This window comes from Procambarus clarkii, chromosome 59 (genome assembly GCF_040958095.1).
Source record: "Procambarus clarkii isolate CNS0578487 chromosome 59, FALCON_Pclarkii_2.0, whole genome shotgun sequence".
In the NCBI taxonomy this organism is placed as follows: domain Eukaryota; kingdom Metazoa; phylum Arthropoda; class Malacostraca; order Decapoda; family Cambaridae; genus Procambarus; species Procambarus clarkii.
The window spans coordinates 21,335,506-21,357,256 of record NC_091208.1 but is presented as its reverse complement, the minus strand read 5'-3'; the positions used below and the strand labels follow the sequence as shown (position 1 = coordinate 21,357,256).

Here is a 21,751-nt window from a genome sequence, read left to right as displayed (position 1 = left end):
TTTAATTTTGTATAGATATGGAATTCAAATGTTTTTTCACACCTTTGGACAAATTTTTATGCAAAATAGTTTTTATAGAATTCAGATTCCTGGCATCTTTGTTAAACAGCATAAAAATTTTTTATCAAACCTCCATTGTTTGCTTCGAGTACAGAAGCAACAGATTTGTGGTGTGTTTGCCAATTCCTGAAGCATAAACCTTGGTTTGCTTTTATCTACCAAAATGAGCATTCCATTTCTATATTGAAGTAAGCTTGACTTTTGTTTGCCAGAATTAATTAATCACTATAAGAATGCTGTACTTTATAAATAAATGGAGTAAATCTACTGTTAGGGTGTTGTCACATTGTACTAACATTTTGAATTTACAGTATTTATTTAAATAACAGACCTTGGCATTTAATGAATAGTTACATTTAACAAAACAATAGAACTTGTTAATATTCCAGTGTTGGGGCCTAAACCCTTGCTGTGCACATACTTCTCATTACTGTACTGATATACACTGTTTCACAATAAGGTAGACTATTATACTGTTTGCGCAAGTTAGCTTTAAAGTTTATTTTCCTTAAATAATAGCGTAGTCCATCAAACTACTTGATACTGTACTGTGATACTGTACTTTAGGTAGAATAAGGCATTATTGGTGTGTAAACAGTAGGTAAATCGACAATGCTGGTAGGCCCGGCTACCGTAAACACGTGTGTTTTTGAACTTGGCATGAAACAAACCCAAATATCATTGGGGACATCACAGTGCTTATCATCATGCTTTTGCTTTATATTTAGATGAAATGCATTACTTTATGTTTATTTGTTGTACGATAATATATCTAAATAGTGCAGTAGTCCCTTGACCTGTATCCAAATAGTGCAGCACTCATTGAGTTAGTATCCAATGTATTCACTGCAGATTTAGGTATAATTTTCATGCTTATCAGCTTTTAAAAAATAATGATTTGGTGCATTGTGACTCCATGTTGCCAATCTCAGTTAAAGGAGGCACAAGTATTGATAAAGAGTTGAGCTTGTATGACATGACAATACATTCTGTTGCTTCCAGTGAGCTTGTGGCAGAAAAACCACTTGGTAACCTGCTCGGACCCGTCAACTTGTTTTCCGTCATGTCACAGATCTTCCTTGTCATCTTTTTCCAAGTCATCGCTTATTTTTATCTTTTGCAACAACCCTGGTATGTTTGAAGCTTGTATTTATATAGGTATTGCATCTTAAGCCTAATATTTTTTTCAGTTTTAAATGTTTTAAATAATTCATTGTTATGGAGAAAATTGACTTTCAGTAAACTATAGCTTTTGCTGTATCTGCTGATGGAGATATACTTCCTAAGGCTTTGTAAATCAATGAATATTTTGTTTGGAATTTGTGCTTTAGGTATGCAATTAATAAAGTAGAAGCAGTCTTAAGAAAATCCTTCCATTGAAGTAGCTTGTGTTCCCTTTCTCACTTGTAGTCATCTTATGTTGGTTCTTGCAAGGAAATGCTATTATTACTCTTATGAAGGTGGGGGGGTACATGGCATGGATATTCACTTTATATAGTTACTATTGAGTTAATTCTTTACACACCAAGTCATATTTGCACCACAGTAAACTATCATACATGTAAAGCAAGTTTTAACAAGGGCTGGTCATTTAAGGAAGCTAAAAAGAGTAGACAGTAGTCTACTCTTCAGTACTTGACTTTCTTATATGGTTGATGCTTAAGTTTTACTTCAAATTCATTCTGCATTGTAGTGAATATTTAGTCGAATTAAGACTTTTCAAACGTTATAACAAAATTTGGGTAAACAATTTTAATTTGAAAGGTTCGAGGCCAACAAACCAAGTGGTGATACAAATCCTGACAATGTGGTAAGCTGGGAAACTACCACTATTTTCTACATCTCAAGCTTCCAGTATCTGACCCTCTGTGTGGCGTACTCCCCAGGACGGCCTTTCAGGAAACCACTCTTTACTAATGGTACAGTTAAGGAATTAAATTTTGTCTGAAATATATCCTAAATTTAAACATTGATAAATATACATTAGATCATTATCATATTTAAAGATATTGACACTAATACCCACTAACTTGCCAAGTAGTGTACAGTATAGCTGTTGACCAGACCACACACTAGAAGGTGAAAGGACGACGACGTTGTACACACACTAAACAAACGACTTGAGAATGGTCCAGGACGGACCGAAACGTCGTCGTCCATTCACCTTCTAGTGTGTGGTCTGGTCAACATACTTCAGCCACGTTATTGTGACTCATCGCCTGCACAATATAGCTGTCTTCAATAAGGGTAAAGCATGGTTTATTATTTCCAGTGTGGCTTACTGCGTCGCTGTTGACACTAACGGCAACGTCCATGTTGATGCTGCTGTGGCCATTGCCTTGGCTCATGCATCTCATGAAAATAAAGTATGATCCTGACAGCTACTTCATGTTCAGGATTGGTCTTCTTCTCATTGCCACTACACACTTTGTCATTTCAATGAGCACAGAGGTAAATTGTTACAGTTTTTACATTACAGCCTTATTATAATTTTATTGTATTATGAGACAGCTGAATAAATTGTTACAGGTTGTAAAAGAATATTGATAAATCAAGGGAGCGAATTGGCTGATGAACAAAAATAGATTGATTGTGATCTTGCAGAAAGAGCCTATGACTAAATGAACCGTAGTGACATGTCGGATGGTATACAAGAAACGTTTGGTTAGGAATGCATGGCAAGTGTGTTACAAAAGGAATATATGATAAGAAATAGAATTGGTTTGTATGGAAGCAATGTGAATGAGTAAAATTGGTAAGATGTATGATGAGAATAAAAGGTATATGAAAGATTATTTTAAAAGTTTTTGTTCAGAAATTTAAGAAAATAAGATGTTCATTTTGGGAAGAAGTAAGTCTTCCTGCTCAACCAGCAGGAAGATTGGTGGAGTGGAAGATGAGAAATGTGGGGAAAACTAAGTGTTGATTGAGGTAAAAGTAAAAATTATTAAATGTGGTGAATAAAATGAAATTGAGTGGGTGGAGATTTTGTTAAAAGGCATAGAATTCGGGTACTGTACTGTGCCCGGTGATTGAGAAGAGCTGTTATACTGAAGTATTGTATAAATACTAGTGAATTGAATGCAAGAATTAGAGGCAATAATATACCGAGTGTATTGGGAATATTGTATAGCAAGATAGTGAATAGAAGAGTATACATTGCTGAGAAATTGATCAGGGGTGAACAAGGTGAGTTTCCATGGTGGAAGGTGTGTAGAGATACTTACATTAAGGCAGTTTCAAATCTAGTATACAGTATAGGCCTAATTGAAATACTGTGTCAAATTTTACATACAGAAGTGAGTGCAGCCTGTTCTTGCGATCGTTCCCATTGTCAAGAAACTATCGTGCTAAAGTGCCTCATCCTGACCTACCAGAGGAGCCACAAATAGAAAACAGTACCTTGTCAATTTTGCGAGTTGCTATTATTTTCCAGTACAACAGTTTTTGGCTTTAGGTAAAATGTCAACAAAATGTGACATGTTATTAGGACGGATTGGTGAGTGATAGAGACTTATGTCGAGTACTGTAGTTTACAATATCATTGATAGAGTATACTGATAAAAGTTAATGTGGATTGTTATGGTGGGAGAGGTAAGGCAAGATAATTCTGGGGAAGAAACACTAACCCTGTATGACTATAGCATGTGGAAGGGATATGAGGACAGGAATTTTGGGATAGCATGGAGGAAAGGAATGGTGTCCAACCATTTGGACCATCAAATCAATAATCAAGAATTATAATAACAGAAAGGGAGAATCTGCAAAGCATGCATGTAGTGTTAAGAGAACAGATAAAGGAATAATAATGCCATGGAGAGATGTGGAGTGCAGAAGTCATTCTGAGATCACTTGGACTGGTTGAATGACTGAACAGATAATGGTGAAGTGGTGAAAAGGTGAGCGTAGTCGAGAGTAAGAGAGAAAGCAGCAGTGGTGATGGCTGGACATGTTGAGAAAGGGGGAAAAAGGATAAAATGTGAGCAGCATGGTATATGCTAAGGGACAAAGCAAGTTTGAAATGGTTTGTAAGTAGGGAATGAATGCATTTTGACTGTATATTATATGATAATTCTTGAGCGGCACTGCAGATCTTGTTTATGAAGCAGTGGGATGCTGTTGTAGACAAATGCTGAACTATGTTATTACTTGTTTAGCTGCAATACTATATACTGTAGTGTGAATGGTAAAGGGAATGAATAATTCACTTTTGTTTTATCTAAAACCATCTTTCATTTTTTATCCACTTTCATTCTACTGGATTGATGCCATCATTCTTACCATTTATATTTTGCACTTCAGATCTTCCATGACCATTTCATTCCTTATTCTATCTATTCTCCAACGCTGCAAATGTATCCCAGATTATTCATTTTCATGTATCTAATTCTTGATCTTTCTTGCTTATGCCACACTGGACTTGCAGCTGAACATGAGGGTAGGCATTACCACTCCATCCAAACCTCTCGCTGCAGCTCAAGTATAATTTGCAAAGTTTCCAAATGAATGAGATAAAAGAGAAGCAGTAAAATCTTGCACCAAATGTTATGTTAAATGTAAATAGTTTTTGTGATATGGATTAGCAAAGGTGAGGATAATTAAGAGTGTATCTAATTTCTGGGAAGCCCACTGGTGGCTCATTAGCTATCTCGCTTAGATTACTCCAGTCTACCAGTCATATAAGTTGCACAAGTTCATTTGGCCTTCCAAAGCCAAAACATGGATCTTTCACATGAGGTGCAGGGCGCAGATGACATTCTGCCATTTCACCAGGAAATCATCCAGAAAGTTAGTGAAGCTTTACAGACAACTACTGGATTCACAAGGCTCAAAACTCACTTAACTGCCTAATAACTCAAGCAATTCAAAATAAACAAAACACACACAGAGCTAGCTAGAACTTGAAAGTACTGAATGCTGCAGCATGTGGCATTCTGTGCTGTGAAAGTACCAGGCAGCACGCTGCAGCAAGGAATGGGCTGCTGGTTCCTTTGCCGAGCATCCCCAGTGCTTGTGAGCGCCTGTCTGGCTTATTATCGGCAGTCCCTTGCATTCCCAGCGGGTCTCTAGCAAGGTCAGTTATGTATAAAGGATGGTCTGTTGAGCCAGTCTCACCCATTATGAGTTTGAAGACTGTTCGTCACTGTTGTTACTTGATGATGATCATTCTTTCTGCCACTGCCATGACTCTTACGACTCCAAATCCTATGGTATTTGTCCCCCACAGGATCTGATCCTACTTGATCCTGCCTCTGAAGTAGAGGCAGTTCAGGCAGCTGCCACATTAGAGGCTAGGTTTGCCTGGTTTCACCGTTCATGGTGTTGTACTTGGATGGAAGCCTGGGACTGCCCTGTGTGGTGTATAGGGACCCAGAATTTGAGGTGTTGGCAATTTCCACCCTGGCTCTGGAGACGCCCCTTCCTCCTTCCCAGGCAGGTTTGGTTTGCCCTGTTTCAGTTCTTACCCCCTCTGTTTCCAGCTCCAAAATGTGTTAGTGTTTTGGAGTCACGGCAGGGTTTAGCTATGGGTGTAGCTCAACAAATTCTGGGGGTTGTCCCTTCATTCTTAAGCATTGTGGTAGTTGAGCTATCTAGTCCAATTAAGGTTATATAGAGTTTTCTCCTTCACAACCTCATGCTTCCTCTGTACCTTCTCCTGTAGAAAACACCTTTCTTTCTCAGGCATTGGATGATGACTTTCACTCTGGAGCAGAGTTTTCATGGCAAGCTTTCTGGACTGTAGGGAAGCCCAATTTGGGCTATTTGATGCCCATGGATTCTTCCTGATATTTTGTTGATTCTGAGAAGGGTTGTATACTGACAGGAAATGGTTCTCTTATCCTCAGCTTTTGTGGATGCTCTTTGGGTTGATCCAGTCTCCTTGGTCCTCTGTTCAAAGGCTTGTATTTCGCAGGTTCTCCACATTGTCATCAAGGCTACCCAACCTGCGGTCTATTCTCGAGCTTTTGATGTTCACAAATATGCTTTACTTGCAGCGATCTTCTTTAATATGTCTTGGGCAGATATTCAAGCTCGGGGGTTTTGGCAAACTAACAAGGTCATGATGGCCAGGTATTTAGTCAATGTCCCTGGTCCTCTTTAGTCCTGTGTTGCCCTAGGTCATGTTTCCCAGACATAGGACTCTACTTTGACTTAGTGCCTGCTGCCTCTCCTCTTCTCTGGTAAGTCTCAAATTTTCTCTGTGGTTATTTAGCTACAGGGATCCACCAAGGGGCTTCCCCAGAAACCCAGCATTGAATGTAATGAAAGGGCTGTTTCTGGTATAGCCTTTGGTGGCTACCTGTCTCTTCCCTCCCTCCCATGTTCATCAGTTCATGGTGGTGTTTATCTGCTTGTGAACCGATTTGATAGCTGATGCTGGACTGAATGCCAGGTGGCGGCATTCAGTACTTTCAGGTTCTAGGTAGTTTTGTGTGTTTTCTTTTGTTTGCTTTGTTTTGTTTGGGGAGTTATTTGGCATTTTAGTGGCTTTTGAGTCTTGTGAATCCAACAGTTGTCTGTTTAGCTTCGCTGACTTTCTGGATGCTTTCCCTAGCATCCAGAAAGTTTGCTCCCTGCACCTCACGTGAAGGGGCCAGGTTTTGGCTCTGGTCCCTGGTAGGCCAATGAACTGATGTGACTGGTAGATTGGAGCAATCTGAGTGAGATAGCTAATGGAAGCCACCGGGGCTCTAACAGAAAGAGGTGTTTCATTGCATTTAGTGCTTGATTTTTGTGCAACTGTTATTTTTGTGTGCATCAGGATTATGTTGTATCTCTTTTATGTGATTGTTTTTGGTTGAATAGAACAAACAGGGAAACAAGATGAAAGAAGAATATTTTGAAATAATGTTTCCCACCTTTAAGATTTTTGAAAATGCTTTGGAGGTAAAATATTACCTCCAAATAAAGTTTATTTTTAACTTTTTTTTTTATGCATGATTAGCATTAGTCATTCTTTTAACATTTTGTAATTTTCTCTACAACAGTACTTCTTTGCAAGCAGCCGCACACTGAAGAAATTTTTCCAGTGGATTACCTGCAAGCGTCAGCCGAAGAACCGATACAAAATCGTGCTGCGAGATATGGATGAAGACGTCAGCTGGCCACCAGTTGAAACTCCAATCAATGGTTGTCACGGAACGTGATAATTATTACGTTCATGTCTTTATCTATGTAAATTTTATCAGTAAGCTAATTAAAGATATATTTTTGTGATCACTGGTTGTAGTTTATCTTGCTACCATAAATTTTAATTTAAATATTTGTGCTGTACTGTATGTGCAAATTCTAAAGTTTTATAAGTTAGTTGACAACAGGAAAAAGCACATTTAATGTATAGAGGATTTTTTTTTAACCGATATGAAAATAGCTATACAATACATACTGTAATTTAATTATAAACATTCGTCAATATATAATACAATCACAAATGATTGTTAATGTTATGTGCATGATGGACACAGTACCTGATGCATTTTTAATGTACCAATTAAAATATACAATTCCTTTTACAATTTAACTATCATAGTATTTCTACTGTGTATGTGTATATTATAAATATAAAATTTATTTTATATTTCTGAATAAAATCAAACACATTTATTGTATATCTGCCTCTTTAATTGATGTATTCTTTCACAGGAAATGAAATATAGCTGTAATTTGTCTTAAGCCAATCTAAGTCAACTACACTGAAGGTAGTTGGATGTCTAGTCTAGTAACATTGTTTCCCGTTATCAGGGATAGAAAGCTTGTTAGGCTTATTAATGTCTGCCTAGGTCAAGAGATGACCTTTGTCCAGGATGCAACTCACAACAGTTGTCTAACTCCCAGGTACCTACTTACTGCTAGGTGGGCAGAGACATCGGTGTGAGGAAACGTGCACAAATGTGTCTGTCCTGTACGGGAATAGTACCTGGGACCTTCTGGCTGTGCTCCAACTGTGCTGACAATGACATTTGAGAAACTTTATTTAGAGAGAATGTTTGACATATAAAAGCCTTTAAGAAAGCCTCTGCAGACACAATGTTACTGACAATGTACTGGTTGGTATTGAATAACAAAACTCCTGGTTGCTGTGCAGATTTTAGCACAGCAGATCTGTAAAAAATAAAGCCTAAGCCTAACCAGGGTTAGCTTCAGTGGAACCCCTAGAGGATTCAGTTGAATCCCAGGTTGTAATACTTTTGACCATGTCGTGGTGTAGTGGTCTAAGGCATTGCTTGGGAGTACCCAGAGCATAAGTTCAAATTCTCCTCATGGCACCTATTGATTTTCTCATTGATACATCACATTAATGTGATTGCTTTGTGTGTTAATACAGTATTTTGGACACTGAAAGCAAGTGCTCATCCTTAAACTATAGAGAATGTCCTCCCTCACCTATTGGAACTGTTGTATTATATATAAATTGCTGGGCATTAGAAAAGTCATAACTTTTAGAATGGCTTCTGTATTTGTACTTTTCTCCTGCCGGAGATAAGATGTCATTGCGTTGACGAGATACAAGTTAAATTCTCACTTCCGTAAACATGATTCCATATTGATGAAGCATACTGTTGTGCTCTTCACTAATTTGGGCTTCTTATCAGCAATAGTATTAACACTTTCGCGCTCTCGGCGCTCAAAAAAAAACAATACCCCAGATGCTTTTGGCACTTCGCGCGCCTACGCGGTAAGACCGAAAAAGTGTACACTCTTTTTGACTGTCCTGACAATAATTGAAGGCGCACGTATTTAAATTTGGTATCACTGTGTTCGCAATGAAATTGTCTATAAGAGCATACCTATAAAATGCCGCCCAAGCATAAGGAGTATCAACACCAAATAAAAAACTATGCAGATCACTCGCCGAGAGCGCCAAACAGCAACAAAATGTTTCCACTCTCTTAATGGTTGCGAAGCCTACAGTTGTCCTACATCGCTAATTTTGGTATCATTGGAATCGCAATAAAATTCTCTACACGGACATATGCATATGAATGTTTAATATAGGTAATTGCCCACCCGCAAGAGTGTGTGAAGTGGAGAGTAGTTAGCCGCGAGCGCACTGGCGAAAACACAGGTGGGAAATCATGCTTGGAAAGTTTATACGTTTCCTGACCCTACTTTTCTATGTACGTATTTCTTTTTTATACCAATGTGTTCGCAATAAAATTTTCTATAAGATGAACTGTACAACATTTGTACAAAGCATGTGTAAGAGAAGCGCCAAATATAGAACCACGTCGCTCAGTATGCGTTCGCGGCAGAAACGAACGCATTGTTTTCGTTCGTTTGATGTTTGTCATGTTTATACTTGTTGAAACATTTTATAATTTGTATGACAGTGATCGCAGTAAAATTCCCTACACAGACATATACATAACACATACAAATATTTCCCACGTGTTGGATATATCAACGGCTAAAGGGAACCCACTGCCACACGCTCGCCACACCCCCAAACATACTTTGTGTATTTTTTTTTTTACTCATAGAAGTTTATGTGATATAATATTCATTCTGGTACCAAAAAATTCGCAAATAAATTCTCTACAAAACAAAAGTATCCCCATTCATTTCGGTTAAAAAATGGAATTTATAGAAATATTTTTTCGATTGATGAGAAAAGTAGGCAGTTATGCGGAATCGTAAGAAAAACCAGTGACGAGTTATCTCTAATATAAAGCGCGAAAGTGTTAAGAGTTTTCATTATTCTTTACAGATAAAAAAGTCAGGAATGAGCAATTTTTATAGGCATTTAATTTTTGTAATGAAGTAGTTTTGTTCATTATCCAGCTTGATAATAATACTTTTGGCAGAATTACTAAACAAATATATTATTTACTAGGATTCAAGACCTTAGTGTATAAACTTTTCTAATTATATTTTTATAATTAGTAGATAAGTGACCTTGTTCAGAGAGAATTTTATATTTGTAGGTAAGATTTTCTTACTTGCCAACTAATCATGTTTAAGGTTTACTCTGACTATACAGTATCTGGTGCTGTCTTGCCTTATCTAGGTAAATGGGAGAGTGAGTCATATTGTTACTTGCTTATGGCGCTGCCTGGATAGTGTTGCACACGCTGGCGCACGCACTCGCACAAAAATAATATATGTTTATATGGCGCCAAGTACCTTAACACATTCCAGTACCTGACTTTGCCTAAATATCTTTTCTTTTATGGATATATCTTATTTATGTACCATATAATTGTAGTAATTTTAGAGTATTTTGATGTTGATATTATGAGACTTGTTTTGCATCATCAGTAGAGAGAGAAAATGTATTAACTCAGCGTTACTCAATCCTCTATTTGTAAAAACTGTTGGGACAATCCACCAACTCGTTGCTCTTAATTATTTTGTGTTCCGGTTACTTGAAATTTTAATTATCCCTCATAATGTTATATTGTGAGGCAGCACATTCATTACATCAATTAACTGAGAATTGGACAAATTGTTTTGGGTATTCAAATAACCCTTATGATATGAACAGAGTGAAGAGAAAATGATAAATGAGAGAGAATGCATTAACATACTGGTTCATATAGTGTATGATGCAATGGAGAGAATGAATTAACATGGTAGCTTGTATAGTGATTGATATGCTTAGCAGTACTTAAGAGTACTGGTTGATTTAATAAAGTTAACATTCTGGTTGGTCTAGTGAATGATACACTGCAGAGCATGAATTAACAATGGTTTGTGAAGTGTATGGAGGAATGATTTAGTAAGATGCATTTTAATGTCACTATTTAACCTAATGGATATAGGGTGGGATTCTTTTGGGAATTAAGGAAAATAGTTATGTTGAAAGAATGATGATGATTTTAATTTTGAATTAGATGTTTGAAAAAATTATTAGGAAACAAAACTAGTGTTAATTGAGAAAATCTGAATTAGACGTTGTCCTGGAGCTGTACACAACAAAGTACGAGGATTAAAGACATAACAATGTACAGTACAATATATAGTTTTTTAAGCAGAAATACACATTTCCAGTATTATAACCTGTATAACCTGTCTTAGTATATAAGGAAAAATAATAAAACCATTTCCTTCGACTATGCTTTAAGTATAATGGCCAGTATAATTTGAGAATGGTAATGTATGCCAGTAATTGTTGATCTTTTAATGAGAACAGAGGAATATTGTCTGTTACAGATTAAATGTGCTAACACAAACACTCTTGTCAGTTAATATAGTAATTGTAATTTTGAGTCTGGTGTGTAATATGACTGCATTGTGGAAGATGGATTACTGAAGCTGGCAACTGGTGTATTAAGACTGTTCTGAGTTCACTATTAAGTAACACTAATAAGTAAACTGCACTGCCTTTGTATTGGGCCATTTATAAAAAATTGTCACAAGGTGTTACCATTTTTAGTATATATTTACTTGCAGTTGGGTAACCTGTGAAGTAAAATGACAAGAACTGTTTTCTTCAATTACTATTTAGAATGAAAATATAGGTCACCTCTTTATTGAATAAGATGCATATCTATATTAGTAAATATCATTATACAGTTCTTTTGTATGATTATCGTGAGAACTTGTGCCTTTCATTCCCATGTTCAGTGTTTTAAATATTTGTGGTTAAGTTTCTTATAACAATTGTTGAATCATGCAAGTTTATTATCATATCATTCAGCTCCTTGCCTCTGCCTTACATTCGTGGTCGTTTACTTTTGTAACAGAATATCGTGTCTTGAGCTGACTCTTATGCCCAGTTAAGAATGTGATCATTGTATTTTATGTTCCATGTTTTGCAGAGATTAATTTTATACAGTAATACAGTATAAAAAATAAAAATATATTTTTTCTTGTATATTTCAAAATAAAACAATTACAGAACCAAGACTTACTTTGGAAATCCTGAGTGTTTAAAAACCTAAAGATCAGTTAAAGTAAAAAAAAAAAATTTCTACTGTAAACAACACCTTTAGAGATATATAAAAATTAAATATATAAATTCAAAGGAGGAGTTGATTACCTTGGATTGACTATGAGCAGTCTGAGAGCAATAATACACCAAGAACTTCAACAAATCTTTGAAGATCTGAGGCAAAGTGAAATCAACACTAGTACATAATTCCATTTATCATACTATCACGCAAGAAGAACAACATTTATGGATCATCCAATGAAATTGGTAGATACCAAGATGTTACTACTGCTCGGCTTGGACTCTGCTATAAGTATCTTGGAATTTTCATTATCTACTGTGGTGTCAACAAAATTATTCGCGTACCATTCATCAATATGTGATGAAATGTGAAAAGGTTCGTGATTTCAGAGATAACTACAACAAATATTCAATATATGTGTAAATATTTTATTTAAAGTTATCTGCTACAAAAAGATTTAGCCAAATATCCCCAGTTTGTTAATTGTGGGTGATTGTAACCTTTCCACTGCTGCCCACTGGATGGGGGGCGGTGTGGCAGGATAAATATATAAATTATGACAAGAACTCTTCACATATGTAAGTTACACAATTTAGAGACTACAGTACTTGTGGTCTGTCTCGATCCCATTGTTGATGTAATAATATATACCCTGTATTTAAATTTGTAAACTAGCTCAAGACTAACTTGCTTAGCTAAATGAATTTTATGGTTCAGTCCCTGAGCCCATTATGTGCCTCTGTAACCGTTTCCACTACCACCCACAAGAAGAGTATGGGGGTGCATAATAAACGAATTAAACGATAAAATTAATATTTTATGCAATTTTTATTATTATAAAACACATAAGCTTTATATTTTGTTTGTTACAGTGGTTATGTTCTTATCCATTGTATGCTATATGTTGGTACACACATAGACCTGTAACCATTAAAATGCAATACAGCTGGACAAAAACCCTCAGCAACAATGTGGGACCTTTGATGACAAGCCGCCAGCATCACGTTCTATCGAGCCCACTAGAGAGATGTGGCCTTCAGGTAAATACAGGTAAAAACTAACTACTGCTATGCTAGTTACACAATTTATAAAAAACAGTACATATAAACAACCTTACCATTTAGAATAGAAAAATAAGTTTATTGCTAATCTTAAAACTAAACGTTTCAGGGTAGATCCAGATCAGTTTCTAAATACAGTACTTAAATTCATGGTTGGCCTAATCCAAATTGATGGTTATTCATCAATACATTGCTATTCGTTTTTATGTAAGCAGTTCATTAAGACAATCATTCAGGTGTTTTCTTTTCCATGCCTTAAGTAGGCTTATATTAATTTTTGGAATACCTATCCAGAAATTAAAAAAAAATTATTTAGTTAAATCCTTCAGTACTCGAACATTACAGGGATTCTTATTCCATGTATAATACCGCATTATAATAAAAATTCGCATTATAATACCTAGCAATTATATAAATAAATTAAAATAATATATAATTTACTTTTTACATAATAATACATACTATTACTAAAAGAGAATCACCAAGAGGGGGAGTTGACGTGGTGAGAGCTGGAGATACCACTCCAATACCCCGCGATCACACTTGACGTAGTGGGAGCTGGAGCTACCACTCCAATACCCTGTGATCACACTTGACGAAGTGGGAGTGGCTGCACACCTGGCGGTTCTGGTCGAAGTAGGTTCCCTGGGGACACGAGAACAGGTGCGGGGAACCATCGATACACATGAAGAATGTGGAGCAGTCATTAGGGTTGGCCAACAACACGTGGGCATTGCCATCAACATGGGGACATGTGGGCAAAGGTAGTGGTGTTGTGGATGTATTTGGCACTACTGTAGTACTGGGTTCTTCAGTGATGACTGTTGTAGTACTGGGTTCATCAGAGGTAACTGGTCTAGTACTGGGTTCCTCAGTGGTGACTGTTGTAGTACTGGGTTCATCAGAGGTAACTGGTCTAGTACTGGGTTCCTCAGTGGTGACTGTTGTAGTTTTGGGTTCCTCAGTGGTGACTGTTGTAGTTTTGGGTTCCTCAGTGGTGACTGTTGTAGTTTTGGGTTCCTCAGTGGTGACTGTTGTAGTTTTGGGTTCCTCAGTGGTGACTGTTGTAGTATTGGGTTCTTCAGTGGTGACTGTTGTAGTTTTGGGTTCCTCAGTGGTGACTGTTGTAGTTTTGGGTTCTTCAGTGGTGACTGTTGTAGTTTTGGGTTCCTCAGTGGTGACTGTTGTAGTTTTGGGTTCCTCAGTGGTGACTGTTGTAGTTTTGGGTTCTTCAGTGGTGACTGTTGTAGTTTTGGGTTCCTCAGTGGTGACTGTTGTAGTTTTGGGTTCCTCAGTGGTGACTGTTGTAGTTTTGGGTTCTTCAGTGGTGATTACTGTAGTTTTGGGTTCTTCAGTAGTGACTGTTGTAGTTTTGGGTTCTTCAGTGGTGATTACTGTAGTTTTGGGTTCTTCAGTAATGACTGTTGTAGTTTTGGGTTCTTCAGTGGTGATTACTGTAGTTTTGGGTTCTTCAGTGGTGACTGTTGTGGTTTTGGGTTCCTCAGTGGTGACTGTTGTAGTTTTGGGTTCCTCAGTGGTGACTGTTGTAGTTTTGGGTTCTTCAGTAGTGACTGTTGTAGTTTTGGGTTCTTCAGTGGTGACTGTTGTAGTTTTGGGTTCTTCAGTGGTGATTACTGTAGTTTTGGGTTCTTCAGTGGTGACTGTTGTAGTTTTGGGTTCTTCAGTGGTGACTGTTGTAGTTTTGGGTTCTTCAGTGGTGATTTCTGTAGTTTTGGGTTCTTCAGTGGTGACTGTTGTGGTTTTGGGTTCCTCAGTGGTGACTGTTGTAGTTTTGGGTTCTTCAGTGGTGACTGTTGTAGTTTTGGGTTCTTCAGTGGTGACTGTTGTAGTTTTGGGTTCTTCAGTGGTGATTACTGTAGTTTTGGGTTCTTCAGTGGTGACTGTTGTGGTTTTGGGTTTCTCAGTGGTGACTGTTGTAGTTTTGGGTTCCTCAGTGGTGACTGTTGTAGTTTTGGGTTCTTCAGTGGTGATTACTGTAGTTTTGGGTTCTTCAGTGGTGACTGTTGTAGTTTTGGGTTCTTCAGTGGTGACTGTTGTAGTTTTGGGTTCTTCAGTGGTGATTACTGTAGTTTTGGGTTCTTCAGTGGTGACTGTTGTGGTTTTGGGTTCCTCAGTGGTGACTGTTGTAGTTTTGGGTTCTTCAGTGGTGATTACTGTAGTTTTGGGTTCTTCAGTGGTAACGACTGGAGTGTTTACCTCTGTAGTTGTGCTAGGCTGCTGAGTGAAGACCTCTGTAGTCGTGCTAGGCTGCTCACTGTGGCCAGTAGTGAATGTAGTGGGTAGGTAACACACAGCATCCCAAGACCAGGTACAAACGAGAAGATTAACATCGAAGAGGAGTCCCGCCGGGCACTGCATGAGGTAAGCGACACCCCAGCTGCAGGAGTAGTAGGTAGAGCAATCGTCTGGGTTGGGTAGAAGAGTAACGTGCTCCTCTTCAGGGTTGGGGCACTGGGAGCTGATCTCTGGAGGACCTGTCACTACAACAGCCCCATATGCTGCCATCAGTAACTGGAGAGCCACGCACGCTCCCATCGCTGCCCAAGCTGGTCGCATCTTTGTAAAATGAATTTACAATTAGTATCGTAAATTGAAAAGTATTCCGTCATGCATTCATGGCCACGATAACATATTTAAATTTTACAAAATACTGGCATTTTAACTATTCTCACGTTTTAAAGACCTAGGTATATTTTGTTTAATGAATCAAATATAAGTCACAAGCCAGCCGTTATACCTGTATTAAGCGAAAATATAACAATAACACAGCCCCGAATTTTTCGTACCTTTAGTAATGAGTAATACAACGTATTCTTGTATAAGATGACAGCGAGCAGTTGACAGTTGACACTGTTGACAGTCTTGAAGCCTTGACTGGTGGTGTGCTTGTGGAGGTGTCTGCTGAGAGACTATGCTAACCACCTCTGCTAAAGGGTTCAAATACCCTCCACGTTATCAGCGAAGTGTGATGTCCTCGCACTTAATCAATGATGCACTTCCTCCAAAGATCTTGTCAGATCTTGTGTCGGGAATACCACCTCGTCTAGGCTTCTGTCATCCTATTAACACGCTCTTCGAGCATAAACTTTTATTTAGAAAAGACATTATATTCGTGAATTGCTAGCAGAGATGTGAGGCTGCTAATTATAGAGACTTAGTGAAGGGAATGTGGATCCCTTTAGGGAGGGGAATTGGGGAATGCCCAATGGAGGGGGAAGGGAAATTACTTAGTGAGAGGGGAGAAGGGAAGGAATATGGCCTAGTTAGGGAAAAGGAGGCGGTACGAGGTTGTCCTGGTTGAGGAACCACTGGTTATCACAACACGGATGTGATAAGCAGGTGACGTACACAGTGCGGTCAGCGGAAATACCAGAGGTATTGAATTGAGATGAGCGCCTTCTGTTGATCACTGAGAACAATGGTGCGGACTGGCTGACAGGCAGAGGCTACAGGCTGACGGTACACAAATATTGGTACCAAATGGTCCATAAGAAGATTATCTGCTTTATGGTAATTACTTTGCACTTATTTATTGCAGTATAAGTTTACTGTCTGGAAGTGGGCATCTAGTCTTTCTAGTTTGTTACAGAAACTAAGAAGGGGGAACCTTTCCCCCCCCCCCCCTTCTCTCCTACAATATCACTAATCGTAAGACTATGGAACATTTGACACAACAGTTTCATTACCTATCATTACATTACTTAAACCTATACTATTTGTAGACGATACTACCTTCGTCTATTCTGACCCCAACCCCTACACACTAAATAATATTGTCAAAAGTGAATTAATAAAAGTCCACTCGTGGACGTAAGTGACGTTATTTTTAAGAGGACGGGTTGGGACGTCAACCAACAAACAAACTTACACGAAACATAAAAAAGACCTACATTTTATTTGGTAGTAACTCATCAAATCAGATTCATCTTCAGATTGACAATGTTAACATTACAAATAAGAATGAGGGAAAGTTCCATGGCCTATACATAGACAAGAGACTAAACTTCAGCACCCACATACAACACGTAAGCAAAAAAGTTTCAAAACACGGTCGGTATTCTTTCTAAAATCAGATATTATGTTCCCCACTCTGCTCTCCTCCCATTATACTACTCATTAATCTATCCCTATCTTACATACGGTATCTGTGCATGGGTTCAACCACTGCAAATTACCTCAAGCCTATCATCACTCAGCAAAAATCTGCTATCAGAACTATAACAAACTCTGTCTTCAGAAAACACACAGCCCCCTCTGTTTAAGTCCCTTAACATGCTAAACATACGCTCACTCCACACATTCTCATGAGATATTTATATGTACAATACCTTGTTCCTAAATGCTAATCTTGATCTGAAACTTTTCCATGATAGATGTAATAGAACCCATGAGCAACACACCAGAAATAAATATATATTTGATATCCCCAGAGTCACACTAAATCTGTGCAAACACTCCATGCATATAAAAGCACCCAGTCTTTGGAACTCACTCCATGATGAATTAAAAAACTGTCCATCCCATGCCCTGTTCAAAAGTGAAATGAAAAAGTACTTAATATCATCCTCATAGTTTCCTACCGTGTGCTTAAAACTCACACTGTATCTTGTATTCCCCACTTCCCCGTTATTAGTATTTAAGTTAAGACATATATCCTTACCAGTGTAATCACCTTTGTCAACTTATGTTGTAGTTATCTATTGATATAAAAACCTTGCTACAATGTACCCTTTCATCTTACCTGATATGTTAGATTAAGGACCTGTCCGAAACGATATGCGTGTTAGTGGTTTTGTATGTATGTAAAAATACTAAGATTATGTAATCTCACCAACCCATTGTACCTTCTTGCAAATAAATTATTATTATTATTATTAATTATTTTTATTATTATTATTATTATTAACAAAACCAAATAGTCTAAGGAAAAAAACGCATCATTAAAGTTCTAGGAGGTTAAAGGGTGAGTAATATGAGTGGATCTTTTTTAATTTTGGCGTGATAGCGCATACAGTTTCCGATACAAAACAGTAAATAATAATAATAATAATAATAATAATAATAATAATAACTCTAGTCGAGCGATATGGTCCAGCAAGATTTTCATAGGGGTAACATTGATACAATGTCACTTGGCACATTTTTCTTTGATGCCAATCCTGACCCGCCCATGTAGGGCATATACCCAACAGCAATTACAGTGTAAACCTGGGTGAAGTTAGCCTCAAGCACCTAGCCTCCAACCTCAGAGAGGTAGACAGACATTTCTATTTATAGATATAGATAAATATATAGATAAATATATAGATAAATAAACACTTGATGGGACACGTAGCAGTTCCTAGGTGAGGATACCCACCTCCGCCTTTTCCCCTCTCTTCCCTTATTTCCCTCGTAAATCTGCCATCAAAACATAATTCACTAATATATAAACAACTGCTACAACTCTTTGGACTCAGGGCAGAATATTTCATATCCACTGACGTATGGGGGGGGGGCCAGCCCCGACCTTCCTGTGACACCACTTAATATACAACCACTCTCCCCCCATCACTGTAACTATCTTTCAGTATATGCTGGCTTCATCATTGTATATATGTTCACACCCTACCAGCCTCCACCCATACACACACCCTACCAGCCTCCACCCATACACACCCTACCAGCCTCCACCCATACACACCCTACCAGCCTCCACCCATACACACCCTACCTGCCTCCACCCACACACCCTTCCTGCCTCCACCCACACACTCCCTCCCCATCTTCACCAGCTTACACTTATGTAACGCCTGATTTGCCTAACAGGTATCGTGCTTTTCGTTATTTTCAAATATTCTTTTTCAAATTGGTTTATTTTATTAATATTATTATATTATATTATGAACATGAATTACTGACTTAGTTAGGTTAGGTTAAGTTAGGATAGGATAAGTTAGGATAAGTTAGGATAAGTTAGGATAGGTTAGGATAGGTTAAGTTAGGTTAGGATAAGTTAGCTTAGGTTAGGTTTGATAAAAAATTCCATTAGTTTTAAATCAAATTAAAAAATAAATCATTTATAATATACTGTATGCTTTATCACTCGATAAGAAAAAAAATTGAAAAATATATAATTTCAGGAAAATTCGGTTTGTTTGGCAATTTGGCCTATTAGGTACAAACTATATATTCATTGATATATATGTTTGTGCATTAGTGAATGATTTCCAGCAACGTAAAATACTATTAAATGTTCATGGTTCCCCAGAAGTTCCTTGCTTACTCAACCCAGTGTTGATGTTGCCACAGCCGACGTCACAGCCGACGTCACGGCGTGGGATAATTTCGCACGCTTTAGTTATCAGCGGAGACATCGCCGGAAGCTTGTGACGTCTATATATCCTGCTCTCTACTCTATGTCCATCTTGAAGTATGGCGCCTGGGGGAAGGCCTAACATTTATATGGAACAGAAGTTCTACACACTGTATAAGGCCTGTAGTAAAACACTTACGTCATAATTGTACAATAATTACAAGAGACTTGAACCCACAATGACGAGACTGCTAATTACAAAATGAAATTGTAATTATTTCATTCATTTTAACTCATTTGTCACCATGGAAACTCCTCACCATAATCGAGGGGAATCAAAGAGGATATGATAGTCCCCATTGCGACTATCATAGCCCATTACACCACATATACATATTGTTTCTCTGTATTATTGTAAGTTTCGGCCAAAACGCTTTGCATAATGATGACTTTATTTCATGAGCAGCCCCTGTACCTACATACGTCTGCCTTATGCTCTTTGTATGCATATTATTATGAATAAAGTATTGTTATTATTATTTCATGCACCTGGGTGCTAGGAGACTCGAATCACAGACCCCAAACGCGTGGGGTCCTTATTTCCACGGAAGTGTGGATGACAATTTATTATTATTATTATTATTATTATTATTATTATTATTATTATTATTGATTTTTAATTTGTATTAATATTAGTATTATTAATTATTATTATTACTATTATTATTATTTATTTAGTTATTATTATTATTACTTTTGTTGTTATTATTATTATTATTATTATTATTATTGAGAAAATCAGTAGGAGTCATGAAGATGATTCGAACCTGCAATTGGGTTCTCGCAAGCACACGCCGTAAATCACTGGACCACTATACGCATATGAAGTAATGTAACTTGGGATTGAACTGAATCCTCTAAGGTTTCCTGAGGCATCCATCTGACACGAAATCAATATTTCACCCATTACCGGCATACACTCTGGCTGTGGTATAGGAATTCGACCCCCAACGCTTTCTCAGATGCACAAAGAAATCCTATTAATATAAGTGTGTGCTTGGGAGTACCCAGTGTGCAAGTTCGAATCCTCCTTATGATTCCTAGTTACTCTTTCATTGAAACAACACGTTAATGTGATTTCTTTGCGCATTATTATTATTATTATTATTATTATTATTATTATTATTATTATTATTATTATTATTCTTGCGAAAAATAATTTTAATGCAATGGGATGACTCGAACTGGCGTTCTGGTGATTCCCAGATACCAGGTGGTGTCTTGGAATCACCAGAAGGGAGATGAAGTATATTTACCAAGAAAAGGGGAAGTGGTGAGTGTGGGGGGGGGGAGGTGAAGGAGGAGGGAGAGAGGTGAGGAGAGGGGGGCCTTCTGAATGACGCATTTTCAGAGAGAAGGGGAGCAGGGAGAAGTGGGGGGGGGGGGAGGACCAAGGGGAATGGGAATACAAGTTGGGGAGGGGGGCGGCAAGGGGGAGATGTGAGAAGAGGGGTTGAATGGGGTGTGTGGGAGGAGAGACAGACTGTCCCGGGCACCGCCGGGTACCGGCCCTAGTAAAACTGTAACATGAGGTTTGGAGAGTTAATTTTTCAGATTCCTTCCTAAGTGAAGCAGAACATCAGTAATATAGAGAAGACTCGTGCTAGAAACATTGAGTAAACCTTTCTGTCATATTCAATAACATATGTCTATATATGATCGCTACCAATATATATATATATATTTATTATTTTTAATTGCTTTCAAAGATGTGATTTCTCATTAAGTGGCAGCTTAAAATACTCCTAATATTTGTATAAACTTTCACGAGTGAAAGTTGAAGACGCCATAATATTAATGTCACATAAAGTGGAGTCATTAATACGTTTATCTGGTGCCCTCAGCTGTGTGGGTTCCCATGGAGAGTGTTACATAACCCGACACTCCAACACCACATCACTCACTAATAATGTTACACAATCCCTCACTATTATGCTTGCTGGATTATTATGCTTGCTGGATTATTATTGTGATAATTGTGGAAGTATTACTTAGGCTATGGTGCAAATGTCCACATTATTCAAATGATGTTCCTGCCGTGTATTATATCTCTAGTTAATTATGCTGCACCTGTTTTTGTTTTATTACCTGAAAGAATGGTTGGAGGGCTTGACAAAAATGCAAAACGAAGAATTGATGATCTTCCTTGAGTGCTCCAGTACTTCATGCATACTCAGTATGAGGATTAAGTTAATACTCGGAGTGTCATTAATTGTGTTATTGAAATGAATGCCCTAATTTGTATCAAACTGCTTTTTAGTAGCTTATCCTAACCGTTGCACAATAAATAAAAATGATGTTGCTAGGACTAAACATTTTATTTATTACTATTTGATTCAGTTACCATGAAGGACGCA

General features: G+C 37.7%; 2 protein-coding genes across 2 annotated transcripts in view; one reads left to right on the top strand and one right to left on the bottom strand.

The window, feature by feature from the left end:
• The window catches only part of LOC123768198 (polyamine-transporting ATPase 13A3), a 41,876-nt gene extending 29,968 nt beyond the window's left edge, over positions 1-11,908 (top strand). Inside the window, 4 exon segments of the mRNA XM_069306954.1 lie at positions 1,063-1,191; positions 1,825-1,979; positions 2,333-2,511; positions 7,050-11,908. Of these exon segments, the coding sequence (XP_069163055.1) occupies positions 1,063-1,191; positions 1,825-1,979; positions 2,333-2,511; positions 7,050-7,208 (622 nt within the window). The 3' untranslated portion in view covers positions 7,209-11,908.
• Positions 11,909-12,766: 858 nt separating this feature from the next.
• On the bottom strand, positions 12,767-15,975 carry LOC123768200 (mucin-22). The gene is made up of 2 exons (XM_045758624.2): positions 15,826-15,975; positions 12,767-15,595 (listed from the first exon to the last, which is right to left on the bottom strand). The coding sequence occupies exon 2, from the start codon at positions 15,593-15,595 to the stop codon at positions 13,583-13,585; it is 2,013 nt and encodes a 670-aa protein (XP_045614580.2). The 5' UTR covers positions 15,826-15,975; the 3' UTR covers positions 12,767-13,582.
• Between the last annotated feature and the right edge of the window lie 5,776 nt (positions 15,976-21,751).